This window comes from Chelonus insularis, unplaced genomic scaffold, assembly GCF_013357705.1.
Source record: "Chelonus insularis isolate UGA/USDA-ARS -01 unplaced genomic scaffold, ASM1335770v1 contig_135_pilon, whole genome shotgun sequence".
Taxonomy (NCBI): Eukaryota; Metazoa; Arthropoda; class Insecta; order Hymenoptera; family Braconidae; genus Chelonus; species Chelonus insularis.
Genome location: NW_023276376.1, coordinates 1,437,347 through 1,465,126, shown reverse-complemented (window position 1 = coordinate 1,465,126; position 27,780 = coordinate 1,437,347). Strand labels below are relative to the sequence as shown.

At 29.6% G+C, this 27,780-nt stretch overlaps 5 protein-coding genes across 26 annotated transcripts in view; 2 read left to right on the top strand and 3 right to left on the bottom strand.

The window, feature by feature from the left end:
* Window positions 1-362: 362 nt before the first annotated feature.
* On the bottom strand, window positions 363-6,212 carry Sf3b1 (splicing factor 3b subunit 1). 4 transcript variants are annotated; one of them, XM_035095447.1, is made up of 6 exons: window positions 5,512-5,531; window positions 4,994-5,421; window positions 4,667-4,735; window positions 4,262-4,341; window positions 4,014-4,181; window positions 363-3,927 (listed from the first exon to the last, which is right to left on the bottom strand). In XM_035095447.1, exons 4-6 carry the CDS (start codon window positions 4,295-4,297, stop codon window positions 646-648), a joined length of 3,486 nt encoding a protein of 1,161 aa, XP_034951338.1. In that variant the 5' UTR covers window positions 4,298-4,341; window positions 4,667-4,735; window positions 4,994-5,421; window positions 5,512-5,531; the 3' UTR covers window positions 363-645. The 4 variants fall into 4 exon arrangements, with proteins under 4 accessions (XP_034951338.1, XP_034951336.1, XP_034951337.1 ...); XM_035095444.1 differs by lacking the exon at window positions 4,667-4,735 and adding an exon at window positions 5,979-6,212 and having other exon boundaries at window positions 364-3,927; window positions 5,295-5,421; window positions 5,512-5,777; XM_035095445.1 differs by having other exon boundaries at window positions 4,667-5,421.
* A 273-nt stretch (window positions 6,213-6,485) lies between these two features.
* On the top strand, window positions 6,486-9,203 carry LOC118074541 (centrosomal protein of 131 kDa-like). 2 transcript variants are annotated; one of them, XM_035095838.1, is made up of 2 exons: window positions 6,486-7,038; window positions 7,161-9,203. In XM_035095838.1, exons 1-2 carry the CDS (start codon window positions 6,664-6,666, stop codon window positions 8,886-8,888), a joined length of 2,103 nt encoding a protein of 700 aa, XP_034951729.1. In that variant the 5' UTR covers window positions 6,486-6,663; the 3' UTR covers window positions 8,889-9,203. The 2 variants fall into 2 exon arrangements, with proteins under 2 accessions (XP_034951729.1, XP_034951728.1); XM_035095837.1 differs by having other exon boundaries at window positions 6,486-7,050.
* On the bottom strand, window positions 8,978-10,938 carry 128up (GTP-binding protein 128up). Its single transcript, XM_035095839.1, has 7 exons — window positions 10,606-10,938; window positions 10,204-10,500; window positions 9,878-10,117; window positions 9,637-9,805; window positions 9,443-9,572; window positions 9,233-9,355; window positions 8,978-9,143 (listed from the first exon to the last, which is right to left on the bottom strand). The coding sequence occupies exons 1-7, from the start codon at window positions 10,645-10,647 to the stop codon at window positions 9,041-9,043; spliced, it is 1,104 nt and encodes a 367-aa protein (XP_034951730.1). The 5' UTR covers window positions 10,648-10,938; the 3' UTR covers window positions 8,978-9,040.
* Window positions 10,939-11,015: 77 nt separating this feature from the next.
* The window catches only part of mip40 (Myb-interacting protein 40), a 60,830-nt gene continuing 44,065 nt past the window's right edge, over window positions 11,016-27,780 (top strand). Inside the window, exon 1 of the mRNA XM_035095820.1 lies at window positions 11,016-11,141. The gene's annotated coding sequence lies outside the window, so the exon portion shown is untranslated. The remainder of the gene's footprint in view (window positions 11,142-27,780) is intronic.
* mmd (mind-meld) overlaps window positions 12,633-27,780 on the bottom strand; it is a 46,775-nt gene continuing 31,627 nt past the window's right edge. For 5 of the 18 annotated variants that reach the window (XM_035095790.1, XM_035095791.1, XM_035095793.1 and 2 more), the window contains exons 13-25: window positions 26,702-26,869; window positions 26,084-26,388; window positions 25,779-25,898; window positions 25,139-25,217; window positions 24,946-25,041; window positions 24,388-24,559; window positions 19,582-19,720; window positions 16,907-17,059; window positions 16,351-16,425; window positions 15,751-15,887; window positions 14,640-15,066; window positions 13,443-13,646; window positions 12,633-12,808 (exon numbers count right to left, since the gene is read on the bottom strand). In XM_035095790.1, coding sequence (XP_034951681.1) covers window positions 12,778-12,808; window positions 13,443-13,646; window positions 14,640-15,066; window positions 15,751-15,887; window positions 16,351-16,425; window positions 16,907-17,059; window positions 19,582-19,720; window positions 24,388-24,559; window positions 24,946-25,041; window positions 25,139-25,217; window positions 25,779-25,898; window positions 26,084-26,388; window positions 26,702-26,869 — 2,106 coding nt within the window. In that variant the 3' untranslated portion in view covers window positions 12,633-12,777. Of the gene's footprint in view, window positions 12,809-13,442; window positions 13,647-14,639; window positions 15,067-15,750; window positions 15,888-16,350; window positions 16,426-16,906; window positions 17,060-18,114; window positions 19,721-21,972; window positions 22,079-24,387; window positions 24,560-24,945; window positions 25,042-25,138; window positions 25,218-25,778; window positions 25,899-26,083; window positions 26,389-26,701; window positions 26,870-27,780 lie in introns of those variants that run through there. The other 13 variants (XM_035095796.1, XM_035095797.1, XM_035095807.1 and 10 more) reach the window with 10 other exon arrangements.

Below are 27,780 nucleotides of genomic sequence, written 5' to 3'. Positions count from 1 at the left end.
AATTTGATGAATTGAAATTTAATGAATGGAATTAATTATATAAAGCGAGTTTTTTAAAGTTGTATACACTAATATTTTAAACTTTAAATTAATATTAATATAGTTTGTGAAGAAATGATTAATGAAAATGAATCGATATTACAATAAATTTCATCAATAAATGGTCCAGTTTTTCCTAAAAATATATATATTAATACTAGTCTAAAAGGATAAATTATATATATATATATATTTTAATCATTAAATCCTTTGGGGATTTGATGCAATATGTGAATTTCACAAAGATGTAATCATAAAATTGAAGATGAAATTTTTTGTTCAAGTAATTTATTATTAAATAAGAATTCAACTGACAAAATTATTTTCATTCTTCAAATGTAAAATACATACCTTAAAACCACTCTTTAATAAAGTCAAACTCTATACAACTTCAATGTTATGTGTTTAATTTTTGTCCAAAAAAAGTTTCGATCCAAAAAAAAATATTCTTCACTTTTTTATAATTATTTAATGATTTCAAGACCTATAATTATAAATGTAGAAATAAATTCGACCAAGAAATAAACTTTCTTCATTACGAGTCTATTGTGATAAAATTTCAATACTCCAGAAAGTTTGAAGATGAACTAAATGAATGTTGGTTTTTTATAGAACATAGTCTAGTTCATATCTTATATACTGGTTCTTTGGATCATTCATGATACGTGGATAGCCAGCTACTAGAGCATCTTGTCCACCAATGTACAATGAGTTATAAATTTTCCAGTAAACATCACGGACTTTCCTAGCTGGATGAAATAATCCTTGTAATGTATATTGAAGAATCTTGATAGGACCTAATGCTACCCTAAGACCATCAACAGCATCCATAAAAGCTTGTACAAGATGAGGCGAAGTTTCGAATACATTGGGCCATACATGATTTAACAGATGAATAAGAGCATCTTCACAACCAAATCCATAAACTCCAAGAGCCATGTGCTTGATTGCAGCACATGCAGTTTGCCGATGCACTAAATCTCTATCCATTAAAGCATCTTCTAATAATGGACTTACAGCATAAATATAATCCTTTCCCATTTCTCCAATATACTCAAATAAAAATGATAAAGATTTAAGGACACCATTTTGAACGTTTAACTCGGGAACTCTATATTCATTCATGAGAGCCGGGAGAACAGTGAATGGACTGCAAGTTTCTGCGACAATAGCAATAGCGACAGTAGTACAGACACGATTTTGACGTTCTTGAACTTTAAGATTATTCAATAGAGTTGCTAGAACATCATGGGGACCAATTGCCTTAGCAATGTAACCAAACGTATTGACAGTAGCTCGTCTAATAGCTTTTTTATGTGCCTTTAAAAGTTCTAACAATTCGAAACAAATTCTCATCCATTCCCTAGCAGAAACGTATTCTGGGCCACGATCAGCTATCCTTCCAACAAGATCAATACAATTTTCTTGAACTTTTTCATGTCTGTTTTTGAGAATTGGTGTGAGTCGTGGTAATAGATCTTTAATTGGTGGAGTCATTTTAGTCATTCCAATAACATTTACAATAGCTTTAAGAGCTCCAAGGATGCTACCAAGTACTTCAGGATATTCTTCACCAAGATATTCGTAAAGAACAACACCTAAATGGCCCATGAGTTTTTCTTCTTGACAAGTTTTCATCACAACAGCAATGCGGGATATTAAATCAGCAGCTTGTTGTCTAACTTTAGCTGATTTATTGTTTAGCCTCCATAGAATGGTACCACAAATCTGTGGAAGATAAGCTTTAACTCGTTTTCCAAGTGTATTAACGATTGTACCGAAACCATTCAACATTACAACATCTTCAGTCGTCTGTTCTTGAAAAGCATATAATATACCATCAATCAACTGTTCTTCTAGTCGTGAATCAACATCAGCTGCTCCTAAATTTCCCATTATCTTCTCAATCGTTTCCATAACCATTTTTCTGTATTGTTCATTTTCATCCTTCAAATCATCAACAACTCGATTAATGATTTCTGAGGCACCTACTTTGTTTGCAATTTCTACAGTTGTGTCAACTAATTGTCGGTAATTTCTCCGATCAAGAGCCATTCGGTGATTCCAGAAATGTTTGAAGAATGGGGGTAATATTTCATCTTTAATATATTGAGCCTCTACACCATCAGTTCCACAACATTGCTTGACTACTTTCAATACTATCTTTTTCATTTCCTCATCGGGAGATTGAAATTCTCGGATAAGAATCAACATTACTTCTCGAGTGTAATAATTTGCATATTCAGCATCCATCAAAGGAATCAAATATCCAATAGCTTTGAGAAAAGCAGCCAAACCTTTACCACGATGAGTTCGAATACCTTTCCAAAGTGGTTTCAAAACAGAATCGAAGCTCTCGATACCATAAGGTGTAGCTGCTTCAGCTAGAGCAGCAATAGCCAATGCCGTAATTGTTCTGACCTTTTGTTGTTCATCTACCAGACCATGTTCAATGATTTCTACAAGACTTTTTAAATGAGGCAAAATAGCACAACCCATAAGAATAGCAATTTGTTGTACTATTTTGATACCAGTATGTCTTGCTTGCCAGGATTTTTTACTCCTACATACAGCTTTTAAGAATGGCAATAGTGAAGGTATACCAAGAGCAGATGCAACGACTGCAAAAGCTCTAGCAGTAGTATTTCTCACATATTCATCAATATTGTCGATATCTGGTCTCATTGTTGAAATCATAGTAGCTAAACCCGCTGCTTTTGCAAGATTGGAAATAATTTCTCGACCTTCAACACGAGCATAATAATCTTCATCGATTAATAAAGGTTCAATTACTACAAGAATTTTGTGAACGTATGGTCGTACTAAATCATCTAATTTGTACAAAATACGATCAATTACTTTAACCAGTAGATGCCGTTCTTGATCTTCTAATGTTGGCGACATCAAAAGAGGCAAAATCTGATTAAAAAGTGGTCCGGCACCGAATTCTCGTGCTTTATCTGTAATCTGTCTTAAAGCTGCTTTTCTCATCGGTGGTGTACCATTTTTTATTTTAAGAAGTAGCTTCATAATCTTTCGTTCTTTCTGCTCTTCTGGACTAAGGGATTCCTCGTCTACATCTACAAGTAGTTTGTCAAAATACTGAGCATCTTCGGGCTTCATGAACGGTAAGTTTCCTTTAGGCTGATTATCAACAAATTTCGCACTTTTATCTTCAGTCTGAATGAAAAATCCTTGAGGTGTACCAGCTATAGGAGTTGGTGTTGCTGTGAGTTTTCTTGCTGGCGTACGAATGGGTATATAACCGGCTGGAGGTTGAAGCACTTTATATCCAGGAGGGAAAAGCGCATCTAATTCATCATCAGAGAGTGGTCGATTTCTCTCATCAATTTCACGTTCCCAACGGTAAGCTTGAAGTTGCTCTGGTGTCATAGACATTAAATGGTTGGGAGTAGGTGTAGCTAAACCCATAGCCTTAGGTCCAGTAGGTGTTACTGCACTGGGAGTCATAATGGTTGTTTGATGAGGTGTTGTCAACGGTGTAGCTGGTGTTTGTGGTGTCATTGAACCAGGCGTTTGATTCGATGGTGTTTCATCCCATCTACTTCGACGTTTTGATGCTGAAGGTGTTGGAGTTTCTTGAATAAGATCACCAGCTACACGATCAGTGCGAGGAGTTTCTGCCCAGCCACTATTGTGTCCTGGAGTTTCTCTTTCAGTTTTCGGAGTTTCATCCCACCGATTCCTTCGACTTGAAATAACTTTATCATGTGACGGCGTTTCTCTACCGGGCGTTACCGCTCCAGGAGTAGCATGACCTGGGGTTGCGTCCCACATTCTCGTACTGACGCCAGGAGTTGCTCCAGGAGTCTCACCTCCTTTCCCATGACCTGGAGTTTCATCCCATCTTACAGCTGCTGGTGTTACCTGTTATGAATAAAATAATTAACTAACTAATTGATTTTTATCAATAATATCTAGGAAACATGATAAAAATGTTAAATTTATCTTACGTCAGTATTATCCCACGAAGTCGGAGTAGCAGCGGTTCCTGCAGCTTTTTTTGCAACTGGAGTATCATCGGTCTGATCCCATCGACCACGTTTTTTTGGTGCTGCTTTTGGTTCACCATTTGATTTAAGAGTTCCATCTTTCGTTTTTTCAATAATTTTCTTTCTCAACTGGAACGATAATTGTCAAATGTCAGTAAAACTTTCAAAAATTAAATCTAAGTTAAATAATTTAAAATATATAAACTCACCTCAGATTCTTCTCCTTTAAGCATCTGCTCTCGCATAATTTCTGTATAAGTTCGGGAACCAACATCTGGAGTTTTACCACCTGTAACCACGAATCAAACGTCACGCAAAACGTAGCGATTAGTAAAAATATTTTATAAAGGTTAGAAATTAATATAATATTTATAAATTTATTTATCTTTCGATTCCCTAGTCCAGTCTAAGATTTTATGATTTATATGCCCCTAATAATACATCAGTTGTAGTTCAGAAACAAGCTACTGATTTCACTCTTACTTTCTTTTTTTCAAAATTGAATATACATCAACAAATTCGGAGTTAATACTAATTTAATATGATAAAAAAACTGTATTTACGAGAAAGTTTAAGAGTTACAACAGTAGCTGAGGGCATTCATAAATACGTACGTGAGGATTAATGGCCACAGGGAGCACTGTCCTGCTCATGTCTTCCACATTGATAAATACTTTAGCCATCTAAAAATCAACTCATTCTCGTTATTAATAATATTTGCATTCAAAACCACTCATACTAGTCAACTGAATGTCTGAAGTAACGCACAAAGCTTGCAATGAATCTACCAAACTTTCCTCTATGATTGATAATTGAATAAAAATTTCAAAAAAGATAAATGAAACGAATAGTACATATCTATATAAATATATGGAAAGTCTAATGTTATTTTGTGAGCAAGCTTTGTCGCAAAATAACTATAATTCAATGTCGGTTTTAACCTTCGACAAAATATCCTGGGAAAGCGGAGGATTCCACATGTGTTGACCATCACTATGATTGGAAAAAAAGTAATACATTAGTATGTATTATAAAATATTTTCCTCATTCATTCTTCACTCAATCGCTCCAAGATATAATTGACGTATTAATAAATGCCGGAATTCAACTATCAAAGCATGATATTAGCGAGTGTACTATTTAAAAAATAATAGAACATTTAAACTCAAATAATGATAGTAAACAATGATTACCTGTTACAATCCTAGCATAACATTATTATTAATTAAAGTTCATACTAACCTTCGGCAAATGGATCAACTCGTTCAGGTGAGATAATCATACGACGGCGTTTTTGACGATATTCATCTTCTCGATCAGCTATGGTGGGTCGTCGTCTATCCGCAAAAGGATCATATTCTTTTTCACTCTGTAAAAAAATGTTTTTAATTTAATAATCATTCAAAAATTGTAAAAAAAAACAATCACAAATGTTCAAAACATTGAATAAATAAATTACTTGAGCGACATCATTGAGTAAGGCAGCAGGAGCTGTATAACCAGGCCTTTTGTTTGTAGCAAAAGAGCTTGGTTCATAATCTTCATCATCAATTTCATCATTGGCTGCAATTGATGTAACATAGCCATCATATTTGTTGTTACTTCCATCATAAATATCCTGATCATAAAATCCTGTTTTTCCAAGTCCTACTTGATCATTTTCTACAGCTGCATTTTGAATTTCCTTTTTCTTCGATTGAATATCTCTAATTTGTGCTTCGATATCTGCAAAAATTAATTCCACCAATTTAATAGTTAATAGTCATAATTATTAATATTTAATATATTGTTTAATAGTAACGAATATAATCGAACGAAAAAAGATAAGTAAAAATTTATGTACAATAACAAATGTACTGATAATGTATGGAGTGTATTTTCATGTGAAACAAATACATAAAAAATTCAAGTTAAGAATTGGAGTACCTTCAAGTGTTCGTGGAATGGAATCCATGATGCGGCTATTGAGTAAAACCTAAACAACGTTGATAGTAATACTTTCACCTAATCCTATTGGTATGAAAGATATATGTAACAACCGACTTGGATTAATTAATTATATATTTATTATCGCTGTTGATATAATTTTTTCACAAATTATTACTAACAAAATGACTCTAATCATGATCAATTGTTCGCCATTTTGCTGAATATGATTTAAAAATTGGCCGCAATATGGAGCTGAATCGCTACAATCTCAGTTGCGCACGCATCATTTATTCTTCAATTTGATTGGCGTAAACTGAGCCAATGAATTTTTTGAAAAATAAACCCGCGAAGGTTGGAAAGCATTTTGAATTGAATTTGTATTTCTATAATTTTGAATAGTTCCTATTTAATAATTATTCAAGAGTTTATTGATTCATTTGATTAATGAACAATTTAAGGATATTAAGGTATATATTGATTGAATTATCTCCTAAATTCGTCTATCTATGATAAATATATTCTGCTACACAATGAACAATGACTCATCAGAGTGATTAAATAGAAGAAAAAACTATATTTGTTGGCACGATCACCGTAGCAACAACAGCCAATACCACTGATCACCCTCGAATCTATTTTTTAAGCTCTGCAAAGATTAATTCTGTTCAATCAATTCATTGAAATGATAAATATTGCGCATCCCAAAGTGATAACTAAACCACCAGTTAATAAAGTTTATACTGGGAAAAAAACAATTAGAAAACCTCAAATTTTAGAAAAGAAAAATAAACAAAAAGAAAATGTGTATAATAGTAATTCCGAAGAAAGTAAATGCATAACATGTGCTGATTGTTCTGAACACGAGGATCGTTCAGACATGGTTATAAATCTTCAATATTGTAATTCTACTAGTGACTGCAACCAAAACATCATTGATTCAGATGTATCTTCTTTTAAACAATTCTGTAATATAATTAATGACTTGGAGCAGACATTGACAAATCATCAGGAAGTTGTTTCTATTGAAACCTGTTGTTTTCCTACAGAGAGTAACTCGGTGAATATTCATGTTAAGTATCTAAGCTAAAATTATTTATTTTAATTTTCTTTCTATTTCATATAATAGTTTAACAATTAGATTAATTTATTTTTAAACTAAATGAACTGTATTACACTTAGATCACTCCAGAAAAGGATGACATCGCTATGGTTCCCGTTGGTTCTACTTATGATGATATTATATCATTTTTGAATACTCTAGAGCAGCATATTCAAATATCTGACACTCAAGATAATTCTACCAAACTAGAAAAAGATTTCGAAAAGACATCTGTTGAATTAAAGTCAGCTGTAAGAAATAATCAGAATTTAATGTGTGAAAATGGTAAGATTAAAGATGAATTAGATACAGCACTGCTTCAGCTCGAAGATCGTGAAGCTACAATTAAACTTCTGAAAGAAGAATTGAAGTCTGAAAGAAAAGCAGCATGTGAAAAACTTGATCTTCAGAAACAAGATCATTCTAATGAGTTGCTTAAACAAAAAAATAAATATCAGAATATCATTAAGCGCCATCAAAAGTTCATTGAGCAGCTTATCGAAGAAAAAAAGACCTTGACTGAAAAATGTAACACTTTGACTCAAACTATTAAAGATATGGAAATAAAGCAGCAAAAAGAATTGAAAATGGCCATTGAAAAACAGTTGATTGAAATACAGAGAACTAAAGAATTTTGTATGGCTTCTGAAAAAATTAGACGAGAACGTTGGTTAGAAGCTAAGACGTCTAAAATTAAAGAGATGACTGTTAAAGGATTGGAACCGGAACTAAGAAACATGATTGATCAACATCAACAAGAAATTCAAGAGATTCGTAGCACCCACATGAAAGAACTTCAAGAAGTAGAATTGAGAGCAATTAGACGATCAAATCAACAGCTAGAACAATTAAGAATTGAACTCACTGATAGTCATAACAAAGTTCTTATTGATGAAAAAGAAGCCATAAGGCTGAGATATCAAGAAAAGTTTGATCAGCAGGAAGATTTACTTCAGTCACAACAGCGTAAATTTTTCGAAGAATTGCAAATAGAAAAAAAGAAGTTTCTTGAAGAACAGGCACGAAGAGATGCTGATAGAGATGAATCTATTAAGCAAATCGTAAATCAAAATCGTGAGAAAACGGAAATGTTGATGAAACAATTTCAAGAAGAGAAACAATTGTTAAAAGCAAATCTGGAAGCTGAACGAAATGCATGGATGGAAAATTACAAAAGTCAGCAAAATACTAAATTTGAAATAGCAGAAACAAGAATACGAGAAGAATGCAATCGTGAACGTGATAGGCAGATTGAGTTAGCAATTGCACGTTTGGAAAAGGAAACACGAGATGTGAAGAATAATTTACAAGCAAATTTTGATAAAAAGTTTCAGAATATGAAAGAAACATATGAAACTGAGTTGGAAGTGTATAAAGACAATGAAAAATTGATGAAAGAAAAGCTAAAGGTAACACAAGAAAAGATTGATTCTCTTGAAATGGATATCCAAAAAGCTGAAAGTCAATTGCATAAATATACGGCAGATTTGAGCGATGCGAATAAAATGATAGAAAAAATTACTAAAGAGCGAGATAATGCCAAACAGATTGTAAGGCAAGAGATTGAGTGCGAAAAAAGAGTACTTATGGATGAAATAACTTCATTACAGCAACAAATTAAACAATTAAATGCTAATAGAGATTCTCATATTTCTCAACTATACAGCAGGATAAAATTGATCATAACACAGAAAGATGTAATGATCAAAAATGTTATGCAAGAAAATAATGATGTTAAAAATAAATGTGAACATCTCGAAAAGTTAATTAACCAGCAACGTAAAGAGTATATATTAAAAACTTTGTAAGTTAAACTTTTGTAAATGAATTTTTAAATCATATTCTTAGAAAACAAATTATTTTATAAATTTATGTGATGAATATTTTGAGAGTGAGCTTTTGCTGCATGATTTTTTATAAAAACAATCAATTTCTTGAAGTAATTCAAATATTTATAATATTAAACTTTTTTCACAATTTGTACAACGTCCTCATCATTGAGAATATGATCTTTTCCAACTTTTTGTGGTTGATGTTTTACAGATGAGCCCCATACGAGTGCACTGTAATTAAGAGTAATTAAAAAATAAGAATTTTTAATAAATAATAATTATAAGAAACTATTTATTGTGTTGATTAATAATAAACTTACTATTTAAACTCTTTAGCAATTAATCGATGAAGTTTATTGCAAAAATCTTCAACTGTTCGCCTATCTCTGTTTAGTACGACTGGAGAATTGTAATCAGGTAATTGCCCCTTGGGTTTTGTATATCTGTGTGTAATAATTCAATTAAGTATCTATTTAAAAATGAACAAAACGATTCTATAAATTTTAATTCATGTGATAGTTTTTATGTACATTCTTACAAGCTGAAGATAATCCCACATCTTTTCTAACAAGTCATCAAAATTCCATTTATGATGAGCAGAAATCGGCACACAGTGTGGAATTTTATAAATAATATCTAATTCTTCGATACTGATTTGATCTATAAATGAATGATTTATTAAAAGTATATCATTTTTATTTATATTGATTAATAAAATAATTACCTATTTTATTTAACAAATAAATGCAAGGTATATAGACACGGTTTCCTTCAATAATGTCAATGAGATCATCAGCACTTGCATCATATCTGAGCGTAATATCAGCATTATGAATTCTATACTCTGATAAGATGGATTTGACAGTTTCTAAATCAAGTTCAGATTGAGCACACTAATATAATTGAAGCGAATGATTACTAATGGCTCGGATGAAAATAATCAATGTTATACAAATAATTCTTACCATTGTTTGCAAATTAATACCTCCTTTTTCCTTCTTCCTGAATATAATGTTAGGTGGTTGCTTATTTAACCTTAAGCCAAAGCCCTCTAACTCATGCTCTATAAGTCTTTTATGTCCGAGAGGCTTTAGGACATCTAAGACAATGAATATTAAGCTGCATGTTCTAGCTACGGCAATGACTTGTCTTCCTCTACCCTTGCCATCTTTAGCACCTTCAATAATACCGGGTAGATCGAGAAGCTAAGATATTAACCAAAAATGTGATATTTTTAATTAACCTGATAAAAATTATGTTTTTAAAAATATTCCTGAAATGAAAGTTATACTTGTATCTTAGCGCCTTTATATTTGATACATCCAGGAACTGTTGTAAGTGTTGTAAATTCATAAGCTGCAACTTCTGAATAAACTCCAGCTAAAGTACTCAGAAGTGTCGACTTTCCAACTGATGGAAAACCTACAAATCCAATTCGTGCATCTCCAGTTTTAGCTACTTCAAAACCTTGTTCTCCACCACCACCACCTCCTTTTGGAGTAATTAATTCTCTTCTAAGTTTTGCTAGTTTGGCTTTTAGCATAGCCAAGTGACCAGATGTTGCTTTATTTTTTTGAGTACGATTCATCTTTAATTGATTAATAAAAAAATTGATTAACAACTCAAAGATTAGTTGTTTAGTAGTAGGATATAGAAGAGATAAAAAAAAAAGAAATTTGATATAGTAAATTACCTCAGCTTCAATAGCTGCTATTTTCTCCAAAATAGTACTCATTTTGATGAATTTTTATTGATGATTGACTAATTAAATAATTCTTTGACGTCTAATATCACTTAAATCACAATACATATGTATAACCTTAAAAGGATATAAGCAGTTTCCACGTGCGTATTGATAGAATTAAAATACAATAGATTACGATTATTTATGGAGTAAAAATTTAAGAATTGATAATTAATACTCTAATAGCTTTTTAAAATATTTTTGTTATCAAGAATAGGATTAGAGATTATTCTATAAAGGATAATATGTTGCCAAAATTAATTTCACGAGCTACTCTGCTTGTTATTATTATGGATTAGTAGCGCCACCAAAATATGATAGCAGAATGGAGTAACAGCATTTGGCGCATGATCAGTAATTTTGCTTACTTCTAAAAGTTCCCTCCAAAAAAGTGAAAAAGTGTAAAGTTTAAAAGTGAAAATAATAGATAATTAACTGGATAGATAGTTTTTTAGTACTGGAGTTTGCGATTCATCATCGACGAAGTAAGTTTTTATCAAACTTTCAATTATTAGATTACGCCAACTTTTAAACTCATGCAAATAAACCAATAGCAACTTTGAACTTAATATTTTTGTTTACATACAAATACACTAATTACTTAGAAAATAATTATTAAATATTATCCTCATAAAAAAATGATTAAAAAGCCATTTTGATCATCATTCAGGTAGATAAATTAATGAATTTTAAGGATAAGAAAACAAATATTTTTAGGTTAAATTTTAATGTTATTTGACAGAATTATTATACATAATTATTTATTTCATTAAAAATACTGAAAAAATTGCTGTTTTTTATAAAAATAATAATATACTAAGATTATTATAATCATTATAATATAGAAATAAATAATAATATTAATGAGAACACTTGGTTAAAATTTCCTTATTCTACAACTTTTTTTCATTGACTATTTGTATTTAGTAAATTAAAAAGTTTTTTATTTATTATTACGATAACTATATAAAGTTATCAATATGATGATTATAAATCAAAATTTTAAAGAAAATGATGAACTGCTGAGATGATACGTTATTGAACACAAAAAAAATTTGATGTAGAACATTGGTAAATGATGATGGAGTAAGCAGACCAATAATTCAATAATTACCACTAAAAAGTTTGTCACAAAAACATTTTTCAACAACTAGCATTAAAAACAGACTAGTTTATATTATTTTGTGCTTTAAAAAATGTTCTTAATTGATTGGCCTGCTTGTGTTGGTGATGGTTAGGTAATGAAAATACAAAAAGCCAAAATATTTATGAGTCAATTGTTTTACTAATATTTATTAATAAACATTTCATATAGATTATTTGAATTTATTATAATTTAAATACGTGTCGCAATTGTAATTTTTGTTTTTTAAATTATTATTTACACTATTCAGTATAAAATGCGAGTTCAAGATTAAATCACACCACTATGGTTGCAATTATTTGAATATTTTATTTGTTTCAATATATTATTTTGTATTATACTTGATTTAGTCATTCAATTTTAGTGTTAGACACTATCTGTCATCGATTAATAATTATCAATGCTTGTACTCAGGAAAATGCGTAGGGGGCAATAGGGCAGTATTTTCGTTATCACTAGTATTGTTGGTATTTAATTCATTAGGGATATCGTTATTTATGTTACAATCTAGACTAAATTTATCGTCTAGTGGGCATTTAATAATATTAGGCAAGTGATTCTGCACATCGGTTTCGGGGCTTTTTATTAATTTATTATTTATTTGTTGATGGGATTGAGCATTTACGGCTTGAGCCTCGGCGTTTTGATGATCTCGGCCATGGTCGGTAGTAGTATTAGTAGTTGAAGTAGTAGGAATAGTAGTAGAAGTAGTATTAGTAGTAGGAGTATTGGTAGTAGCAATAGTAGTAGTAGTAGTAATAGTAGTAGTAGGAGTAGTAAGGGTTGGTAATGGATAGTAGCCGCGTTGTGTTATTGGCAGTTGTTCCGCCGGCAATTGTTGTTGATGCTGTTGATGATGATGGTGATGGTGATGGTGCAGATGATGATGATGCTGGTGGATCATTGCCGGCCTAGGTGATGATAACGGTGGTAAAGGCGGCGGTTGCTGAGGTGGCCGGTGCTGAAGTCCACCCTCCTCACTCGTCCACGGGGCTAATTGTTGTTGAGCTTGAATAAATGCATCACTAGAAAATAACAAGACTATGCGAGCCCGGCAAATATTTTTTACGAATACTAGTGCAGCATGCAAAAGAGACAGAGTCATATGACGAAGACGTAGACGACGTTAGAAACGACGACGGCGGTGACGACGTTGACGAGTGGCTTTTTTACGTAGACGACGATTCGTAGCATTTTTTTTTGGTATTATAAATATGAAGTTTTTATTATTAGGTGAGTGTATAGGAATGCATTAGGTGACAATATTTTCATTAAGAAAATTTTTATTTTCTGTGAATTAAATTTAAAAAAACTGTATATTTTACCATGATTAATACCAGAAAAAATTTTAAAACAAATAATTTTGTTAATCATTAAAAAATATTGGATTAAAAATAAAAATTTTTAGGTGAAAATGTTGAATCCTAATACGCACAAGTGTCAATAAACTTTAAAAGTGTATGAGTAAATATACACATGTAGGATAATGATGGTGACATAAATTAGATGCAGGGATCATGGTATCTATAAACAGCAAGCTTGAACGAGCCTTTAAAACCGAGGTGACCTCAAAAGCTCGCTCGTCTTCCATTGATTTTCTACGAATGACTGGTGCGCTTTGATTGGTAATTAACGCGGATACCTTTCGCTATCGGGCGTTTCGCCCCTAGTGTTTGAGCCTCTGTCAGGATCGGCAGTTTCATAGATTCCCTCCTCCTCGTGCATTTGATGAGAATGCTGGTGCGAATGCTGGTGAGTGCCGTATGGGCTTCGCGACGAAGCTTGGCGGTATCGACCGTAGACGAATCTAGAATCATCGTCGCGACCGCGGCTGCACCTTCTGCTTCTACGCAGGAGGACATACATATTGAGTTCAATACACATTCACATATTTCTGATTTGTATTTTTACTAGCAACCCTAATAGAAATCATTTAGGCTTCTCCAAATTATTCAAGTACTGATCAAAAGTGATGATAATTTATTAGACCTAGTAAGGCTTTTGAATGCCAATCAGATCTTGATCAGGACCAAAAAATATCTGAAAACTGAACTAGTTGTGTAACCTGTGAATAATAAATAAAAATAAATTCAGTTGATTTTTATCAGCAAATAAAATTAGGAATTAAAGTATTTTAAATAATAGAAAACTAAATATTTTTACTATCTCTGATCATCTAGGATTATTAGAGAGTCTGTTATTACAAATCATAAACTTGGAAATATCAACTTGAAATAGTATAATAAATCATACTGATTATTAAGCTTGTTCAAAGAATTTAATTGTGATAATTAAAAATCTTTAGAGCTATTTTAAACAGCTATATAATTGAAACTGTGGATGTTATTTACCTGATCACGACCTGGAGGTAACTAAGTAAAATCAAATTATCCAGAACCTTATTAATGCCTTGATTTTATTTCTACTAGGGAAGCATATGTGTTAATGCTAAACCGAGAGGGAGGGATATAAAACCCATCTACTAATCACTATCAAATAGTTACTAGTAGATTTAGTAGACAGTATGAGTTCAACTATTTGATGAAATGACCATCTTTAGAGCGAGGTGTTATACCTATCAAACTACAAATAAATTATAAAATAATTATCTCATTAATGCTCAAGCAAAATTCAATCAATAATATACTTCTTGTTATTATTGCGGTGTTTTTAAGAAAAAATGATAACTAGTTGTAACTCAGTAACACCTCGATTAAAAATATGCTTATTAGATAAGTTTTGTGTTGGCGTTAATGAGTTAATAGCATAAATAAACATTTGATGAAGCTAATTGAATCATGTATAGTTTCCTTCATGACATCACGTAAGCGTAACTTACCCTTGGGATGATTCACTACAAACTGATGAATCTACTCTGTAGTGACGATCGCCTTCACCCTCAGAAATACGCATATCCTCAGAACCGTTGGGACTCATGTGACGAGCTGAGTGGATTTCCAATTGACGCATAATGTCATCTAGATTACGTATGCGAATAGGACCACAGCTAGGCGGCACATCTTCATCATCGTCGTCATCTTGGTTATCAATGTTGTTGTCCGTTGGTACTTTGCGATACGCATCAGGATAACCACAATCTGCTAAAGATTTGTGAAGCACCTCATCATCTATTAGATTGCCAGAACTTGAAGGTGTACCAGAAATACCTCTATGACTTGATGCATTCCTCAACGCCTCTATTATATTATCGTGGTATCCATTCAAGCTGTTCAACGTTCTCTCGACCATGGCACTATCTGGTAGACCTGCCACATTATTTCCAACATGTTATCTCATTGCTTTTTGCTATTACACTGAGAGAAATATTTCATTCTATAGCTTACTTTTTTGCATTATTATAATTGACTAATTTTATTTAATATTTTTTCACCATTTTAACTACATTTTGGAATAACAGTTAAAATAACAACTTTTATTAGAGTTTACTTTTGATGATAAAATTATTTATTTGTTCATAATATAATTCGTTAAATATGAATTAACAACAGATTTACAACTACTTTATATGTATAATCAGATTTGATTATTAAATATTATTTTAATAAATTGAATTAAACTTCTCAATAAGTAATTAAATGATTTCATCAAATTCTTCGTGATGAATAAAATTTAATATTTTTTTTTTTTTTTCTATAGTCATTGTGAATTCGTAATTTTTTTTTTTCTTGATTAAATAATGGAAAGTATTTTATTCTTTATTTTATTGAAAAGTTCTTAATTAAGTCAAGTTTCAGCTATAGGAAAATGTTTCTCTCAGTATTAATGTCACGAATGTTCAAAGTACGCCGAAAAAAATGAGGAAAAAATTAGCAATCATTATGAAAGTATTCTGATCGTTTGTAAATTTTTCTTCCGAAGATTCGAGTTTTAATTTAATTCCAGCAAGTATGCAAACGAAAGTTCTACGGACTATTCAGGCATTACAATACCATAACCACCGTGTTTCTTTAAAATTCCTTTCTCAGGCAACTTTGTCAGACTGTTCGGAAGATCAATGAAAGACACAATCTCCTCAGTACCTCCATCTTCGTCTTCCATTCCCATCCTTTTCATCTGTGGTTTGTCCCTGCAATTGTAAGAATATTATTATTTTTATTTATTTGTTCTTAACAGTATTAGAAAATGATGTTATATATATTTTAAAGTATTGAAAAAATGTTAAATGTAAAATAACTTTTCCATTTGTATATTAAACATTTTCTGTTTTTTACATTCTACAACTTCTTCTTTGCTACTTTTTACTCGTAGCTACTAGTTTATTTCTTATCTTAACTTTTTAACTTTAAAGAAGGCATACAAAGTTCTTGTTGATTTTTCCTAAGGCCATTTGAACGATGAATAATAAAAACACGATGGCCTACTACTTTCGTATCCATTATTGTGGTTTTCAACTTTTTTTTAAATATCTATATTTTCAGTGATCAAAAACAAAAGATGATAGGATCGTTTTCAATTTTTATCAACTCGAGTTCTCCTCAATTGACTTTTTATCGTTTCCGGTTTCATGTTATTGTATAGTAATAACTCACTTGAGTCGGGATCCATCTGCTGTGACCAAATTGCCTTGCTGTTGTTGTTGAAATAGTACTCGTTGGGCATCAGAACTATGACAGAAAATATTGAAATAAGTAGAGATGGACACTGTTGGTCAGACAAGCAGTAGTGTAGTTGTGATATTAGATTTTCAGAGTGAAATAATTGAATATAAATTTATTGGAAATTTCTAATTACTAAAATGATGAAAGAACAAATCATTCACATACTTAGAAATTGATGGATGAAAATATTTTTAAGTTTAAATGAATTTATTAAACGTGATAAATTAATTAAATCTCGAAATTTAGGTCAAAAGGGTGTTGATAGGTCTTTCAAATGAGCTAACATAGTTTTAAAAAATAATATGCAAATAAAGAGTAAAAAATAAACAATTATTCACTTGTTAAAGTTATAATTTGAATAATTATAGTTAATAACTATTTGAATAAAACCTTTAATTAAATAAATTAATCTTGATGAATTGGTCTTTCATTGGATATTCCATTGGAAATCTAGTTATTCAGTAGAACTATCAAACAAAATACTGACCTGTATGTTGGCATGCTACCGAACGTTAGTATTTTGTTGACATTGTCAAGTACAGCGACCTCAGGACAATGATTACTCGATGCAGTACTGTATGTCTTTTGAGTTGGCTTCTTTGAATATGGTGGATCGTACTTCTGGATAGTACTCTTTCGTCTGTGAATCATCATGTGTTCATTACAACAGACAATTCAAATTACAAAGTCATATTAAATTATCACAACTTGATATAAATATTGATAAAGTGATGTATTATGTTATATATAATTATTATTTAAAATACAAACACTAGAATGAAGCTTTGATACATGCAAATTTAAATTACTGGAATGATATTAGAATTTTGTTAATTTAAAAAATATAAAATATTTTCAAATTATTTTATTACATTGAAATCAATTATTCAGCAAGAAGATTGATTAATTAAAATGTACAATGTAGTAATGAATTTTTTGTTCCAATTAATTGACGGAAAGAAAACATTTTATTGTGCATGATTGCATTCATGGCTCTTTGGCTATCGGGGCTACCATCTAATCATTGATCTCGCATGCGTTTGTTACATGAACAATCAACCAGTCAAATGGTACACCCACAACTGCCCTGATTTTTTTTCCTACCTTTATACGTGCGTATGTATAATTGTATATACATGTTTATTTGCCTTTACGTACGTACATGCTAACATGTACATACATTTATACATATGTACTCCTTCACATTCCAGTATTTATTTTTTTTTTACACAAAGTTGGCACCTTTTTCTCGTATATTGTTCAAATTGAATGATGAACAAAATCAGCTCTATTCGTGCGAATAATTCGTTTAAAGACAGAATTTCATTAAAAAATTATCGTGTGAATTATTTTTATAAAAATATGTATACTGTTTTTTTGTATTTGACAGTTCCTTTTTCGGTAATTTTACTATTCATTGACTGATATAAAAAATTAAAAATAAACTATTACTAATAATATTGTAGAAATTTGATGCATTTTTAAATATTAAAAATAAATATTACCTTCGGCATTGTAATGAAAAGAATATTATTTAATGATAATAATGATTAGAGTATATTTAAAAGAAAAAGTTGTTGAAGATTTAAAAAAAAAGAAGGAGATATGTTAAGAGAATTTAAAAAAAAAAATTTCTAGAAAAAAAGATACAAATATTTAAGTAAAATAAATGACTTAAAGTAGAGGTATTTTTATTGCGATGACTTTATTTAAATTTTGTTAGGTAAAGTTGTTGAATTTATTATACAAGGCGTTAAAGTGCAAAAATAAAGAAAAAAGAGATATGAACTTTTAGATGTCTTGCTTGACATGTAAAGTTTTTTATGTGAAAGGAGAAGGCGAATAAATGTCGTTAAGTTGGCAGGTATATTAATGGAATAATTTTTCTAGTTGACACCTGCTTGTTTAAACTCGTCAAAAAAGTTTTTACGAACTTACGGGCTTGAGAAAGTTATAAAGCTAACACAAAGAATAAAAGTAACAAAAATCTCATATAATCATTTAGTTTTCAAAGCTTTCTAAGGAATATAAAAGTAACTAGCTTTTCACATTACTATAAATAATTTTCAAATTCTTCTTTGACAATAAGATAGATAAAAAAAAAGATCTAAAATTAATAAGTTCTCATTAACAAAAAATTTACTTTGATAATTAAAATAAACGATGCACACCAAGTGAACTAGAAAATTTGTCATTATATTTCCAACACGAAAATTCTGCGGTGGAAATTAGTTATTAGTTAGAATCGCCTGGAGTTGTGGTAATTATTGCGGTAATTAATTAAATAGAAACAGCGGATTCAATCGATAGGAAATAATTAAAAACTGGAGTAAAATAAACTTGAATAAACCAACAACACTAAATTGTACTTGTTGTTGATTATTGCTGAATTATTCAAACTTTCATTCTCCTATTTTCAGAGGTATCATCTTTCTTTCGTTTGAAATACTCTGAAACTCTATATACGTATTTAAGGTGACAAGTTGAAGCTTGTGTGCTAACAAAACTAATCTATTATAAAATGTTAAAAATTAAAATACTTATGCAATAAAAAAGCCCAAGCATTACTATCTATATTTAATGACTAAGCAACCAAAAATCTATAACATACATACTTGTTGGTTTAATGTATTGTTTTCTACATTTGTGTTAACTGAATTGAACATTTTTTAAACTAAATAATAATAGAATAATTGATAGATAACAGTAGGAGATTGGATGATTATCATAGTAATGAAAATCATCTAACAAAAACTCATAAGGGATTATTGAATATACAATGGGATAAAAGAAAATTATAGTGCAAGCATACTCTGCAGGACAAGAGTTTATAGTCATTCTGATAATAATTGAGGGTATAAATATCGTCATAGACGAAAGTAAATAGTTGAAACTAAAGGGAAATTTTACGTTGGCAAATGAAGGCATTACTTAACATAAAGAATATGTTAAATACGAGACAGTGAAATGAGCAGAAGAAGAAGTAGTAGTAGAAGAAGAAGAAGAAAAACAGATATTAATATATAATTAATCAGTTATTAATATATGTATAGAAGAAAGTAATGGATAGTAATTAAATATTTTGACATTTAATTTAAATAATCAATAACGTAAATAAGGACATTTAAGAAATGTTCTACGTGTATGTATCTGCACACTAACCTGAGACAGAGGGAGAAGTTTTTATGTACTACGACTGACCTGTAGCAGAGAGCCATCAGAGCAAATACTACGAAAACACCCCCTACCACCGACATGAGCATACCAACTAAAAATACAGTGTTAGAGCCGTGGTAGTTCTCTGAATAAATCAAATATATTAATTTTTCATTATCCATTAATATTATTTAATCGCCGTATTGACGATTATTTTTAATTAGTAGATAAAGTTTTTTTTTAAATGTTGATTGAAAAAATAATTTTTGTAAGTTAATAAGAAAATTGGTGACGTTGTTTTATCCGCGTTGAGGTGGCAGTTTACCATGATGGTACACACGCATCAGTGAGGTATGCGGGGTGGTTTATGGTAATCCGAGCGTCCCACAGCATGCAGACAGACAGAGATGGCAGTGACAGACAGAAACAGACAAGAAACAGAGAAGCCAATATCAGCACATTTATACAATTACACACTATTGAAAAAATTTTTTTTTCTCATTTCATTAAGAATTTTTTTTTAAAAACCCTTTTTAGATTAATATTAGATCATAGGATTGTTTTTTTTATATATATATATATACAAATATATTAACGTATTATTTTCAATGAAAATTATCACCAGATCTCCTTTATGTGCACTCGCAGACTTTTTTAAATTATTTCTCCGTACGTTTAAAATTTATCTCTTTAGTATTTATATAATTGTTTTAATTATAATTATTAATCGTACATCTGAAAATGATTTTTATTTGGCATCTAGAGTATTCTTTTTTGTCAAAATTTAAGGTTACAGTTTATTGTGATATTTCTTTATTTATTGGTTTTTAATTTGATGATATTTTTAAAATTAATGAAAGACAGGAATGTGTTAGCACAATTTTTTATGCTGTATTATTTGGAAAAAATTAAATTTCCTAGTTTGAGATTGATATTCATGGTCTATTAAAATGTTGCAATCAGAAAACTTTTAGTATTGTTGAAAACATTTATTTATCATTTGTTTTGATTGAAAAAAAATTAATCATCACTTTTTGTCTAAAAAAAATATATATATATATATATACTGAGAATAATATTTATATAACATTTTTATAGTTATTTTAAAAATACAATTGAAATTGTTTTTAATATCAATATTTTCATTTTATTTGAATTAAATTAAATTTTTAAATTAAATAAAAAAATAGTGTGATAGTAAATTCATCAAAAATAAAATAAAATTTCAAGTATTTTCTCTAATAAGAAAAAACTTGATTAAAAGTTATTAAATCAATCTGCCGTTCATTTTTTCATAAAAGAGAATAAAATGTAGGTCATTAACTACAACTTTCGTATAGATTTTTGTATAATTAGAATAATTTTTAATAATATTTATTTCACTTTTTTTTAAAAGAAAAATAATATTTATTAGAAAGAAATCTGAAAAACATGAAAAAAATTGTTAAAAAATATAGCCTGTATTTCATTAATTTTCAAAATAATAAGATATGTATATTGCAATGAAAAATTGGCATTTAATTTTAGTATAAAAACCTATATTTACATATAGGATAATCTCAGAAATGATCTTTCAAAAACTTAGAATGAGCATTGGATTTTTTTCTATCATAATTTAGTGAAATATTGTTACGATTAAGGGCATACAAGCAGCTGGCACATTTGCGTGACCACCATATGTTTCCATACATCAATAATAAAAAGTTCACGATCCATTCTACAAGTACATGAGGCATCAGACGCATTTGTTTACTTTTTTGGTGTTATTTCTTTTGTATCTATTTTTACTGACAGTTTTATAAAAATGCAATTCAATGAATTTTATATTTATATTCATAGTATATTAGTTTCTCCCTTCATTTATTAATGTGTGATTTCTTCTTTCAATATATGAATGTACATATTGATGAAAGATATACATTAGAGAGATTACATATATATATACATATATATATATAATATGATATAATATAATATGTATATATATACATATATAATAGCAGAGATGTGTAAAGACGTCGATAAAATAAATGATGTATACACACACATATACACAAGACATTTTTGAATAAAAATAAACATTGAAGTATATATAAATCAATAAGTCAATATAGAAACGAATACAAAATACTGTGTGAAATAATTTATCTAAAGTTATAGAATAATGAGAGCAATAGTTAAGAAATGTTTTGGCTGCGTGCGATGCCTCCTTCATCATCCATCTAGGCATGATATTACAACTGACGACCACCACAGACGTTGCCAAAGAAAGAACTATATCACGATGACCCACTCGCACACCAACAACATTAAAAAAAACCTTAGCAGAATAAAGTGGGTCCTCGTGGACTAAAAAGTCTCTCACACGTTTTGTTAATTTTATGTTTGCTACTGTACCTGTAGCAAAGTGCCAATAGTGCAAAACAAATGAAGACTCCCTTCACCACACTCAGCAGGATAAATACCATCGCCATCGTGCTAAGATTCGTGTTAGATCCAGATCCTGGAAACATCACACATCAATCTCTAATGTACCTGCCTTCCCCCGGCTTTACTGGATCACATTCTTCTCATCTTCATCAGTTTTTTTTTCAATCTTTTCTTTCTTTTTTTTTTTTTTTAATATCTATATATATATATTAGTGACTTTGAGTCTGCTATTTTTGAAAGAATGAGAAGCAAGAGATGATGAGGAAGTAGTATAGAAGAAGATTAAAATAAGAAATGTTTTAGTATAACTTGGGGAAATATACCACAGTTGATTATTTTTTAATTATTTCTTTATTGTTGAGTAAATTTTGAAATTAAATATTTGTTATTTATTTTATCACAACATTATATTTATAAAATGTAGGAAAAGTGTTTTTAATATTTGCAATTAAATGTCAATTGATTATTTCAGTATTTATTAAAGAATTTTTTAATTTATAAAATATGGCAATTAAATTTATAAAGTAACCCAGTTTTTACACTAGGATGCTTCATAAATTAACCAAAAAATTATTTCCATACTTCCTTACAAGTATTAATAATTACAATTAACGTTTAATTTCAAATATAAATTTTATTTTACGCTATATTATTTTCTTCTCTACATAATTAATTTCTCATTTGGAAGTTATTTCTCATTCCATTGTTTCATATATTATCTGATGAAATATTGTCATTGTAAAATAAAATTATTAAGTGATGTAAAACAATCTATGTAGGTCACTTTTCCTTGATCAGCAATAGTACTATGAAGCAATATCAATTTATTTATATCAATAAAAAGAATTATTTCGATTTAAACTTAAAAAAAGAAATAATAAAATTGAATGAAACAAATAAATGTATGGCATATTTCCCTGAATGGTCCTCCTCATAAGAATGGTGAGGTAAAAAGGGATTTCAAACTCTATTTTTTATTATTATTTGATGTACTGAGTAATTGGTTCCATAACAGCTGTTGTTTCATGGGCACTTTATCGGTCTTTTAGTCAGTTGCTTTACTCGTATAATATTCGAATTACTTAAGTTAGTTTTATCATTATTACGATCATTACATTATTATTATTATTATCGCTATAGTTATATTATATTTTATTGGATAATGTTTGCTTTAGGAAATTGATTTGAAAGGATTATATTAACGTACAGAGACAAATAAAATAGTACAGTATGTGCACAGCTGATGGTATGACCCCTAAGAATACTCAAGCGCCTAAGAGTGTCCGAAGCAAGAATTATTTATCTATCTCATCTTGCTTTTTGTCTTTCAAATTCAATTTTTTTTCATTCCCTATTTTTATTGAGATAAAAATACAGAGAGAGAGAGAGAGAGAGAGAGAGAGAGAAAGATAGAGAAAGAGTCAAAAAAAGGGAAGAAAATAGGGATGTGAGAAAAAATAGGGGCGAAAAAGAAGAGAAAACTAGAGAGAGATTATATGGTGATATTTCAAGAGCACAGAAGAAAAATTGTTGGAACAATCTTTAGGTCGAAGAACGCCTATTGGGAATAAAAAAAAAAGAAGAGAGTGTATATCAGATTAAAGGATGAGATGAGAGTAAGATTATACTATATATTGAGTTTATATAATGAATCTAAAAGGGGTGTATGTGAAATAAAATCACTGAATCTATCCAATTTCCACAGGTTTCTATGTATATAAATTTTAACAGGTTTTCTTCTTTATACTTCAACTGTAAGATTCCTTTATACATATATGTATAACGTTTTTGAAATCAATTTTACGTGACGTCCGGCGTCAGATATTGGTCGACGATCGATCAATAGTATCACGGAAATCCTGGCAACCAGCTGGACCTATTATATAACTAAAAGACTAACTAAATTACATTCAACATTCTTAAATGAACAAAAATGTCATACAACAATATATTTTGTAATACTTGTAATTGTTTTAACTGTTGCCATCTTTGATATCTATCTATTGAAGCTTTTATCAAATATAGGTTATAGTATTACCTGTCTATATCAATTATTTTTTAAAATACTCCTTCTTCAATAATTAAGTTTAATCGTTACTAGACAGAAATCAATTTTGAACTCAGAATGTTTTACGTCTATTCTCTTTTATTTTTTCTCACTCTTCTCTTTCTTTCTCTCTCTCTTTCGTTTTTTTCTTTTCCACTTTTTTTTTTTATAAAAGCATTTAAAGTCATTTAAATTCAATATTGAAGACATTAAATAAAGAACTTATTTCTTACAACGTATTTTTTACTTAATGTTAACCTTAGATCATTAGCAGCTTGAAATTTGTCATTAATGATTCATCGACTGTGTGTTAAAGTTTAGCAAATAAAACTTACCGTAGGGGGTCTCTTTCTTCTGAAGTTTGGTACTGGATGATGATTCAGTGACTTTGCCAGGCACTCCAACAGTCGTTGTAATCGGTTCTAATGTGGGTATATCTGTTTGTATTGAACAGTCTGGACCACTCCAGCCAATGTTACAGTAACATTTGTTCACGTTGGTGCACACCTTTAACAAGGGGATTACGTGTTTACATGTTTACTTGAAGTTTATGATAAAGGAGGCCAGGATAAATTGACTGTCACGTTTAAATAGATGATGATAATTATTTTTGGGCGATTATAATTTAAATAATTTAATTTCATTTTAAAGAATAATTTATTCTTATTTATTTATCAAATGTAAAAAAAAGCAATCCCCTAAATAAACTTGTTATTTAAACATTTAAGATCTATTTATCACTGGCCACGTTTATATCTTAAAGTACTCGATGATAAACTACCAAATAGATGTATAAACATGTAATACTGTGATGCTTTGTAGACGTTGTTTGATCTATGATCATCATATGTATACTTGAGTATAGTAAAACAACCCTACAACTCATTACTTACCCCATTCCCAGAGCACTCCAGATTATTGTGATTAGTTGGACATTTAACCATGTCTGTGTGTGGGAAAACACTTGTGCAAGTTTGATTGATACAGATCTAAAGGCAAATATTTTCAAAGTAAATGAGAAGTGAAATTTTATAAAAGTTTAGAAGAGTGAACTTTGTTGAAAGAATAAAGAAAATATTTACTTACCAAATTCTCGCCACAAGAAGTGCCATCACGAACTAATCCCATTCCTGGCACCTCTAAGCCTTCAACTTTGCTAGTAGCTCTGAAACAATTACAATTATAGCGATAATAATGACAATGAAATTCAACTAAAAATACAATTATAAGAGACTAGGTTCAAGTGAAGGACATTGAAAATATTTTTGATTTATGCTTTTTTATTGATGTTAGTCTGAACTCTTGTTTTAAGTAACAACAGGAATTGTAATTTTATGGAAAAAGAATAAATTTTTTATTCAATTATTTTTTTTAATGAAAAATATTGAATTATCTTGATATTTTATTAAAAATAATTCTTGAGTTTAAGATATTTTAAAATTTTAAAAAGGATTAGAGCATTATTTTTCTATTTATTATTCAAAATCCTGGATTAAAATTCCATAAGATAGCTTGCTTTTATAGGCTCTTATCATAAATCTCTTGATCAATAATCCAATTCAAAGTAATCTGTCTTTTTATATCAAAATTTTATGAAAAAAAAGACAAACAAAACAATAAGCATTCATATAAGTGAAAAAAGTTTGTTTTTTCGAATGTCCCTATTTTATTTCATCAGTAAATATACCCTAAATATATATTATAATATTTATATCAAAAAACTTACTTGCATTCATATTCATTGCCTTGTATTGAAATAATAGTTCTAGTCCATGAATGGTGCATACCATCAATCACAGGCTGTTTGCTTCCCTTCTGACATTGAAGTGAACCACAACGTACATTCCTTAAATATTTACAGATCAATTGAGTGAATTTATTGCATTAAACACTTATGTACATAATTCAATACTACATGATCTTATTTATTTTGTTTTTGTAACTATAATAACAATAACAATAAAAAGTACCACTAGATATCTTAAAGGTAGTATAAAAGTTGGCTTAAGAACACCAAGTCTGAAAACTTACTCGATTTCGCACTTGACAAAGTGTCCATCTGTGTCAGTTCCGCAATGACCATTGATAGAACCTTTAGAGTTGAATTGTTCGAAACACTGCATATCAGCAGCACTACCATCTTCACCCCAAACTGCTTCACACTGGACATCTAAGTCCGGACAATGGCCAGCATAGCAAGAGCTGTGGTTGTTGGCACAAGGTTTTCCATTTTTTTTGTAAACATCTGTTGGACACTGGCCGGTTTCACCAGTACATACTTCTGGTAGATCACATTCATTTGTTGATTCACGACATATATGTCCTTGAGGACGTAACTAGATGTAGAAAATATAGCAGTTTAATCATAATAGCTTAGATTAAATCTATTTACAGAATATCATAGTAATCTCAGTGATTAAAACAGTCTTTATTTCATTGTTTGATAAAGTTATTCTATTGTTCAAAGAAAATATTGTTTGTTTTTTATTTATTATTATTTTTCTTCTGATTTTCATGTTCTACATTCTCTCTAACATTCATTGAAATAATGAAAATTTCACTACATCGATTTTAGAGATATATATATATATATACACATATACATAGTATAGTCACTTTGGAGAGACTAATGCATTCCTTAGTAGTTACCTTACAATCATTGGTACAACATGGACCTTTTGCACATTGTGCTCCTGAAGTGAGTTTACACGTTATTGGGTCACAGCAAGGGTCATACTTTGGACACTCATCGATGGTTCCACAGTCACACTGTTCACCATCATCTATTACCCTGTTTCCGCATGATCTATTCTCCAACTAAAAGATTAATGTTGTTATTGGATAAATAGTTGAAATTTTTGGAGATTAAGCAAGCGTATCTATCATGTCATGCATTTAATGGGAAATTTGTAACATTCAATAGTTTGATGTCTATATATAAATTTGTTTTAAATTATGCACATAATTAAACAGTAAATTATTGTAAATAAATTGCACGATCGATAATTTAAATTTATGATATGTTATTTACTGTTTACTACGATTTTATTTGCTATACAAAAGTAAGAATGGAATGACCTTTATTTATGTTCAATGTTAGCATACAAACATTTAGAAATAGAATATACTAGAGGTTTTAATAATTGTGTTGAAAATAAATTAAATTCTTTAGAAAGGTCAAACAATTATTATGTTATTGACATTTAGAGTTAGAAGATTCGATTTACAGTACTGGAAATAAGAAAAATAGTAAAAGATTTAAGAATTGAAATAGATTTAGTTTTGATAGTATTAACTTTTCAAAAAATAATATGTAAGCTGATAATAATAATTAAAGAATTATAATTTTAAAAGTGATTTTATTATTTAGTTTTATTTTAAAACATAACTGAAGCTTACGTTTGACTTATATCAGAAATAGAGTTTAAATATACAGGAAGGTTAATTAAAATATTTTAATAAAAATTTTTATCACTTCAAAAAAGAAGTTCATAAACATTTTTCTGAGAGAACAGAGAGATAGTTTTCTCCTATTTTATGACAAAACAACAATGTAAATGAAAATAATAATTCAAATCTTTTATACTTTTGAATGAATATAGAATATAATTAATTTTTTTCTTCTTACATTTATTATAAAGAGTTTCTAAATAAGAAAAGAAGTATGACAAAATTCAATATTATTTCTTGCATTAAAATTATCTATATTTAATATTAAAACATATTTT